The sequence below is a fragment of the Bos javanicus genome, chromosome 19 (assembly GCF_032452875.1).
Source record: "Bos javanicus breed banteng chromosome 19, ARS-OSU_banteng_1.0, whole genome shotgun sequence".
NCBI classification, from domain to species: Eukaryota; Metazoa; Chordata; class Mammalia; order Artiodactyla; family Bovidae; genus Bos; species Bos javanicus.
The window spans coordinates 29627259-29636525 of NC_083886.1; the positions used below are offsets into that span (position 1 = coordinate 29627259).

At 49.6% G+C, this 9267-nt stretch overlaps 1 protein-coding gene across 6 annotated transcripts in view; it reads right to left on the bottom strand.

The window, feature by feature from the left end:
* MYH10 (myosin heavy chain 10) overlaps nucleotides 1–8875 on the bottom strand; it is a 121941-nt gene extending 113066 nt beyond the window's left edge. For 3 of the 6 annotated variants that reach the window (XM_061390999.1, XM_061390997.1, XM_061390998.1), the window contains exons 1-2: nucleotides 7851–7976; nucleotides 821–1196 (exon numbers count right to left, since the gene is read on the bottom strand). In XM_061390999.1, the coding sequence (XP_061246983.1) occupies nucleotides 821–1165 (345 nt within the window). In that variant the 5' untranslated portion in view covers nucleotides 1166–1196; nucleotides 7851–7976. Of the gene's footprint in view, nucleotides 1–820; nucleotides 1197–7850; nucleotides 8204–8856 lie in introns of those variants that run through there. The other 3 variants (XM_061390996.1, XM_061390995.1, XM_061390994.1) reach the window with 3 other exon arrangements.
* Between the last annotated feature and the right edge of the window lie 392 nt (nucleotides 8876–9267).

The window sequence follows — 9267 nt, forward strand, 5'->3', positions numbered from 1 at the left end:
TGCGAGTCTGTTTCTGTTCCGTGGATAAGTTTGTGTCATGTTTTAGACTCCACGTATGAGTGATGTCGCATGGTGGTTGTCTTTCTCCATCTGACTTACTTCATTTATGATCATCTCTAGGTCCACCCGTGATGCTGCTAATTAACTACCCTGCCTTCTTTAAACCAACGCCACCACCTGTGTCTACCATCCCTTCAAACGTATTTTGGCTTTCTAGATTCTTGCAGTATCTGGCTTGCATATTTCTTCTCAACCTTACCCCTTATTATTTTCGGGAACTTCTATATGCTCAGCAACATTGTCAGTGACTGTGACATGTGTCAACTACTAACCACAGGACAGCCCCAGCTTCAATCTGACCCTGAACTGTTTCCTCTTAAAAACCTCAGCATTCAGCTTTCCCACTTCCCTGTGCCCAATGCCCTTGGTCTCGCTCTTCACTGAAACCTCTAAGCTCGCAGCCCCACTTCTTTACATCCCTGGGTGTATACTAGAAACCCACTGTATTATCCTACTGTGAATGCAACTCTCATTACCATGTTAAGCTCCCTGATCTTTCTGCCACATGCTCTCCTCCATCTTATTAGGCTCCAGAGCACCCCTACACAAAAGTCTCAAATCCGTTTTAGTGTATTTAATCCAGACTGGATTATTTAAAATTAAGATTTAAAGCAAAGACTTGGGGCAATCTTCCCATCTTTAGTACAAATAGTCATGTTAAACAGAGACAGAGAGTATTCCACATTGATTAGGGCAGTGTGTACGATTTTCATGAATTCCCAGGCACCAACTCACATGATTATTTAGAGGGCATACTTACATAGATAAGTCCTGAATAGTAACGATCCTTCAGATTATGTAGAACAGAAGCTTCATTCAAGCATGTCAATTCTGCCATATCCTCCACCTTGGAAAACTTAGGTGGGTTCATCTTCTGAATATCATCTTTGTTGACCATTGCTTTCTTTCCATTCTCTGCCAACTCCACCAGAACTTCATCTCCCCGTTCTTCTTTGATACTAGCTGCCTCAAAACCATGGCGTTCTGACGGGATCCACACTAGCTTTTTGGCCGTCCAATCAGCCTGAGTGGCAGGGTTGTAGATGACTGCCCTGTCCACAAAGAGATACCTCTCTGGATCTTCGAGTCCAGTTCTCTGTGCCATTGTAAACAGGAAGCTCCAAGAGCGATCGCCTCTACGAGAAGAGGAAGAAAACAAAGTCAGATATTTAGAAATAAGCTATGGTTTACAACTCTTCTAAGAAACTTAAAAACAAAAGCTCTGGTAAACAAAATGCATGAACTTGGAGTGAAGAAGCTGGTGTAGCCCCCTCCAGGGCCACAATAACTGGGTTTCCAAGATAAACTTCAGGAGTGACCATAAATGATGACTGGTTCTCTGAGGACCACTCAAGATGTACCCTCAGTCACTGAGGGCTGAAAAACAAGTGGAAGAAAACAGCAAAGTTGCAGTTGGACTCTGTTTTTCTCTTCATCTCCTATTTCACCCTCACCACAAATTAAACAAGGAGAAGAAGGGAAAGGAAAACTAAGAAAACGAAAACAGAAATTCAGGATAAAAGACCCCGGGAGTGGTGCTAGAATGACTGCAACCACCTGGATGTCACTACAGAAATGCATGGTGACTACCAGTGGAGCTAACCTCAGGTCTAGAACGCTCCTCCCATCCTGTATGTGTGCACAGTCACTCAGTCACGTCCACTCTATATGACCCCATGGATTGGAGCCTGCCAGGCTCCTCTGTCCATGGAATTTTCCAGGCAAGAATACTGGAGTGGGTTGCCATTTCCTCCTCCAGGGCATCTTCCCAACCCAGGGATCGAACCTGTGTCTCTTTGTTTCCTGCGTTGGCTGGCAAATTCTTTACCACTGTGCCACCTGGGAAGATGCCCTTCAGACAATAGACTCAACACTCTTACGATTCCCCTAAGCCAGCCCCCTGCAGCTTCTCCATGGCCCACGTGATCTCAGTGTGATCCCATGAGGCCACAGAGGGTGAGTGCATGAGTTGGTGTCACACCCAGCCTTTCAAGTATGTGATGGTGGCGGTCCAGGTCTCCACTCCCAAGGCCTGCAGCTGCTCCCCTCCAGCTCCTCTTCTGCATTCCGTCCTGCACCAAGACTCACTCCCCGACTCTGGTCTCTTGCCTCGAAACAGACTCCATGTGTTTACACCCCTTTAGAGGGGCCGGAAGCAAACAGAATATTCCAGACGTAGTGTGACTGGTGCAGAAGAGAAAGAAACTGTTTACAGCCTCAGCCCTGGCAGGGAGAGCAAAGCATGTTTCTGGGACTTCTACAATGACTGTATCTAAGACCTCAGTGGTTTATTGAGTGCTCACCGCTGGCTCACATGGAGCTGTCAGCCAAAACCCGACGCATAGTCCTTGAAGCTACTTCTCCTCTCACGCTTGTGGGACTGACTTTGCAGATCAAGTGACAGGATTTTACATTCGTCACTCACCTTTCTGACGTGACTCATCATTCCTGCCTGACAAGTGTCTTTCTGGAATCCAACACCATCATTAAACACTTCCCTTATGACTTGGAGTAGTAAGTCATTTTCCAGCCAAATTCCAGGTTATCACAAACCTCACTCAGGTCAATGCAAGAAGGCAAGGAAGCAGCTGCTCTTGCTCCTCCATCCAACTCTCCCAACTTCTCTCTCTCCCCCAAATGAGGGGGATTCTTGGTAAGCTCTTGCCTGCCTGCCTACCTACCTACGCACCTCTTAGATGGAAGGCTGCAAGGGAAATAAAAATCACCCCAGGTTGTGAAGAGGTTTTTTGTTGTTTTGGCCATGCCATATGACATTTGGGACCATAGTTCCCCAGCCAGGGATCAAACATGGGCCCCCTGCGGTGGAAGCGTGGAGTCCTAACCACTGGACCACCAGGGAAGTCCCATCAAGAGGTTCTTAACCTTCAGTGCACAGACAAAGTTCAGGCTTCATGAAGACACTGAAATGGGTCTAAATACACTGTATAATTTTTTGTAGACCTGTGCTTTTCTGAAGAGAACACGCATAACTTTCTTCAGATTCTTAAAGAGATCTAGCTATTTTTATCCATAAGATTAAACACTGATAGAGGAAACAAAATACTAGCCCTTTCAGACCCAGTAAGAATGTACTAGAATCAAATAGCTAAGATTCTTCAGAAACTAGTTGTTACAATGTGAAGGATTACAAACACTCATAGCCTGGAGCAGGGTTCTCAAACTTTGGCTCTTACATCAGCAACACCTGAAGGGTTTATTAGAAGACAGACTGCCAGGCCTTATTCTCAGTAGGTCTGGGGTGGAGACTGTTGGTCATTTGCATTTACAAATTCCCAGATGCTGCTGCTAATGCTGGTCCTGGGAGCACACTTTGAGAACCATCACTCCACAGTTCTCTGGTTGCCATGGTGAACCACTGCTACCACCAGGTATGTTGGGAAGGCAAAAAAGGTTGAAAACCAGTGTTTCAGACTAATTCATTAACTGAATTAGAGGATATGCTTACCAGTTTTAGGAGTATACAATCGGGTAAAACAAAAATCACAAAACACGTAACATTAAGACTTCTACCAACAGATTTACTAATATGCTTTCTAACTAAAAGGCATCCACGTGGGAGAAGGCAATAGAAAAATTATTCATGCATATATGTACATTCTGAAGCATGGTTTCAAAAACACATCACCTCTCCAGACTGCACTAATAAGATTAATAACAAGTCTTCTGTCTTCCCAACCTATACATTACCCACTGCTAGGAAGAAGATGGCTCTGAAGTGGGAATCACCCTGGATAAATGTGGATAGACTATAGGACACATTCTGCCTTAGGAAGAACAGTCTCTTAGAGAAAATGTCCAACTAGAACAAAAATAGGATAACAAGTTACTCTTATTATCCATATTAGGTATAAACTGTATACCCAATACAATACTTCAGAAAAATGCATGCATTTCTTTCCTTTTACAATGGGCATGTAAATTATCTGCTGAGATTTAGCAAGTGACTATAAATTAGAATAACTTAACAGGTCATTTCTAGGGCAGGTCTTTTTTTTTTTTAAGTAACTGATGGATTTACAAAATTATTTGATCAAATCAATACATTTTAAATTTATTAGTATGTACTACTGCTAGGTGGGGAAACACCTGTAATTTAACCTAAGAAGAAAAGGGATCACAAAAGTGTGATTATAATATGTTCCCAATTTTGTGGGGAAAAATTACATATAAACGTCTTTTTTTGTTTCAAAGGAAACAAATAGTCACTGGGTCTTCACTGGGTAGTGGGATTACAAACTTCTTTTACCTTTTACTTTTCCAGAGTTTTCTATAACTAACTAAACACTGCAAGGATGGTTTTGTCCTTGCTATATGGTGAGCTGACTCCCTGGTCCACAGGAGGGCATTTATATACCTACTGATCAACATTACATGAACGGTCCTGACCCTCAGAGTAAGCTTCGGCTTCTCCTCCACCACCAAAACCCGACCATTCCTTTAAATCCTGACCCAAATGCCATCCTTTCACAAGTTCTTTTCAGGTCAACCTGGCAATTTAATCCTTCTCCTCCTCCTAACATTTTGTGCTGCTCTTCTGGCACCCTTCTCTGTCTCTGTACCAGAGGACTCAGCAGGCAGTAGGTGGTCAAATCCTTGTTTAGATGGTAGAGTCCCTGAGGCCAGGGAAAAGGTTTTGTTCATTTTAACTGTTCACTTGAGGTTACCAAACATATTGTATTTTTATCATTCCATTGCACATCTGGCAACTTGTCTTGATAGTGCTGGTATTTAATAGGGAAACCACTTGCAAATGCTTTGCCTTGTAGGAAGGGTAACATTAGAATTTTGAAAACAGCAAATACTGTTGTTATATACCACTAATGATGGCCAGGCGCTATTCTTAAGTGGTTTAAGTGTATATATATCAACTCTTAATCCTCACAACAGGCTCACCAGGCAGGTGCTTTTAATATCTCCATTTTACAGGTGAGGAACCCAAGGTTCAGAGAAAGCCAAAAACTGGCCCAAAGTCACAGAGCTAACAAAGAACAGAGCTGGGAGGAAACCCAGAGTTCAGCTCCAGAACACGTGCTACAAGGATGGAAGGTGAGGAGGGGAAAATTTTGACATGTAGTATACACTACCTACTGCCTGTCGATCAATGATCAATTATGGTTTCAAGAGTACATGCTCAGGGAATTCCCTGGCAGTCCAATGGTCGGGACTCTGCACTTCCACTGCTGGGGGCCCAGGTTTGATCCTTGGTTGGGGAACTAAGATCCCACAAGCCACATGGTGTGGCCAAAAAAAAGAAAAATGAGGACAGGCTCAGCCAATGAACGCACTAGCACAATCTGGCAAAGGCTTTACATTTCATAAAAAAGGAATAAACAGGAAACTCTTTGTAACAGACAGAATCTGAAAGTTCTTGGTGTCCTCTGAAGTAACTGCCTAATTATACTTAAATCATGTATCAGCTGCCCCCCACCCCAGAGTCGAAGCCCCATCACCTTCACTGATTTTTCCACACACACACACCCCTGGGGGTCCATCCCCAAGGCCGTCTTTTACTCCCAAAGAAACACCACCCACTAAGCTTCTCAACTGCCTCCCAGCGCCTATGGTAGGTAGAGGCACAGGGAAAGTTTTATGACTATCTTGCATACCAAAATCCAAACACGCTGGATAAACGATCCATGATAGCACATCTCTCTGAGACAGATAAACTGAAACAGAATCGTCTACAATTTGTGTAAAGCTACCACTGAGGTCATTCATCTTGAGTGAAAGTCTGTTCACTCATCAAAATCATGTTGAACCAAAAATGAGCAGAAATGCAAATCAAGTGCAAAGGACACTACTGCTCTTCATGGCCCAAGCCACCTCTGTGAATATCTTTACACTGTGTTAAACGTTTCTGAAGCGGGGAGACTGACACCAGGAATTTTTATTCTTCCTACATGACAAGAAGGTACAGAAACCGCTGAAGACTACAGTCTTTCACCATACAACGTGCCCTTGAAAATTTCCTCTGTCTCACCTTCCATCCAGCCTGTCTTCCTTGAAATGATTTCCCTAAGGGGCCCAAGTAAAAAGGCAAGCTCTCGGGTCACATCTCTTTGCTGCAAAAGCTGGTGCTATATCGCCCAATTACACCATATGCTTTCTCCAGATAAGGACGGGGAGGAACTGAATTTAAGATGCAGAAGTAAGGAGATGCATAAAATGGCCACTTTTCCAGGATCCGTGACAGACAGGGCATACTTAAACATCAAAAGCATGGGACTAAAAGGATAATTAATGACGGCCGATGGATGAAGGAAATGAAACAATAAATAGATTAAAGTTTTCCAGAGTGAGATACTATCAAGAATAATGAAGCCTGACTCAAAGAATCCTCAGTTTCAATGTTAAAAAACAAAAATCTCGGCAAAACTAAAGTATTAAAATTGGCATTCAGCGAAAACAGCCGTCTTTGTTTCTTTTGCACTAGGGATCTACCCGCCTGCTTTCCCCTACCCACCCCACCCCACCCCACCCCCTTTCATCAACCGCAGTGATCTTGAAGGGAGCTGCAGAGGCCCTAAGGAACGGAGATAACGGTCATAGGCAGAGGCCACGTTAGCCAAAACTCACCAGCCGAGCTCAGACCCGCCAGGTCGCCAGCCTCCTTCCCAAGGCCCGGGTTCCTAGGCAGGCCGGGCTGGGGGCCTGGCCGGTCCCCGGGCCGCATCCGCCCACCGCAGGCCCACAAAGCCCGCGCGGACGCCGGGACTCGGCGCCTTCAACTTCCCTCCGACCTCGTTCCAGGCCGATTTTATGGGCTCAAGGTTGGACCCCCCCACTGCAGAAGGCCAAGAAGAGACTCCGCGGCGAGCCATGCCCAGATCCCTTACACAATAAAGGGATCCCGAAGCAAGGGCTGACCCTCCCCCTCAGCCGCCCTGCTGCAGCGCGCCCCCGCCACATTTCCCGCCTCGCCCCCCCAAGCCGCCCGGGCCTGGCCGGACGTCCACCCCCGGCCCCCGCAAACCCCACAGAGCCTGGTCTGACGCCGACCCTCCCGCCCTGCTCCCCCGGGACCAGCGGAGCCCGACCCTCCCCAAGCCCGCGGCCGGCTGATCAGACCTTCACCCGCCGCGCGCTGCCCCGGCCGTACGCAGCCCTGCCCTCGCGTCCCTCCTCCACCCAGCAGGTCCAGGCGCGCCGCCCGCCTTCCGACCCCTCGGCGAACTCCGCACCGCACTCCGGGTGCCGCAGCCGGCCTAAGCCACCCAGCAGCCCACCCAAGGGCCCTTCCCGTCCAGCTCTCCCCCCACCCCCAATCGGGATTGCGCTTTCCAGCCCGCCCCAAGACTCCCTCCCCTCCTGAGAAACAGGCAAAGACTCGTGGGATCCCCAGGGACCCCCACTAGCGCACGAGGTTCCCCCAACCACGCGCCGCACGGATCCCGAACGCGGAGGACCAGGTCCGCACATGCCCACCCGGAGATCTCCATCCCCAGTCCCCCAGGGGCAGTCCTCCCGCACCTCCAGGCCCTCATCCCCGCAAGAGTCTCTCACTCTCAAGGACCTCATTCCCCACCCCCCCCAGGGGTCTCTCCACCCACTGGGGTCCCGTTCCCCGCCACCACCCCGCAATGTCCTTCCTCGCAGGAATCTACGGCCCCCGCAGCACAAACCCTCCGCCCAGAGTCCCTTCTCTCTTCCCCAGCTCCCGCTTCGGTTCCGTCCTCGCCCTCCAGAGCCGCGGAGGATCCCTCCCCCCACCACAAACCGTCCCCGGTCTCCGGTCTCCGGTTTCGGACCGGGGCAACCGCACCTCTCACCTTCAGCCGAAGATGGTGGCGCCGGCGCACGTCCCCAGCCGCGACCACAGAACCGGCGCCTCAGTCCCAAACCCACCGCTGCCTCCGCCGGGCTCCTTTAGCACTGCTACTCCGGGCTGCCCCACCCACTCCCACCCTCATTGGGCCAGCTCCACGCCCGTCACCACGGCCCCCAGACCCACTGGTCCGTTTGCGCGCCCATCTCCAAGGGAAGACGTTAGCAACCCGAACGAAGCTACCTTCCCGAGGTCCGTTCCCTCCACCCACCTGAAACGATGCTCATTGGCTTCCGCTCCCAGCCCAGGCGGCCGAGGCCCCCATATTACAGGCTAAGCCGCACGTCAATCAGAGATTCCGGGAGGTGCGGCCGGGGCAGTCGTGGGTGATTGGCTGGCTAGGGCAGAGATGGACAGCTGAGACTGGCAGGGCGTCCCGCGATCCCGCGGGGCAGTGGGTGCGGACCCCGCAGCGGCTTTGGCTGTGCGGACGGCGGGGCAGGTGTGCCGCGGCCAGAGCCCCGAGCTCCGCCTGGACGCTCCACGCCCTGGCGTCGGGCCGCCGCGGCCGCCCAGTACGGAGCCTCGCCGCCCCCTCTGCCTGTCGCAGCCGGCGGGTCCCACAGTGGGACCGGCTTCCACCGCTGAGTCGCGAGCTCCCGGCGCTGCCTGCATGGGCGGGGCCGGAGCGCGGTCCAGAGGCCTGACGTCACCCCCGGGGCTGCGGGGAGTGGGGGCCACGGCTCTGCGGCTCACCTGCAGTGGGGGAGGGGAGCCAGGGCTCGGGCTGCGGTTCTGCCCATGCGCACCAGCTGGGGGAGTGGGGCTGGGGGAAGACAGACCTCGCCTGCTGTCGGCGGTCGGCATTCAGGCCCCTGTCGCGACCTCGGGCCCAGGCTGACCCTGCCTAGGTCCGCTGAGCGCCGGCTGCCGGGTTTGCGAGGGGAGAGGCCTCCCTACCCAGATGCCTGGCTGGGCTGAGATTCCAGAATATTGAGAAGGGAACCCACCTTGGGAAAACGACTTCACGTCATTCATTCCTTCGTTACTTTCCTTCTTTTTGTTAGTATACAGCTCCCTACATGAGAGGGGCTATGAGGAGGTTCTGCTGGACTCTTATACCTCAGGGCCTATTAACTTTTCAAAGGCCTTGTAAAAAACGTTTGAGACCTGAGGAAAAAAATAAAAAAGGTTCCAAAATAAGGAAAGGCAACTAGAAAAATCCGAGTTAATATTTAATGAAATGTCTGCAATATCTAATCAACTGTGACACGACCCTAATTATATATAAATATAATAAAGTTTGGGTAAGTCACAAGAATAAAATCATTTAGTCTTAAAAAAGTTGAAATTTGCAAAATCTTATCCAAAAAATTTTTATAGCAAGATGTTAGTTTATGTTCAATAAGGATGCATTTTAA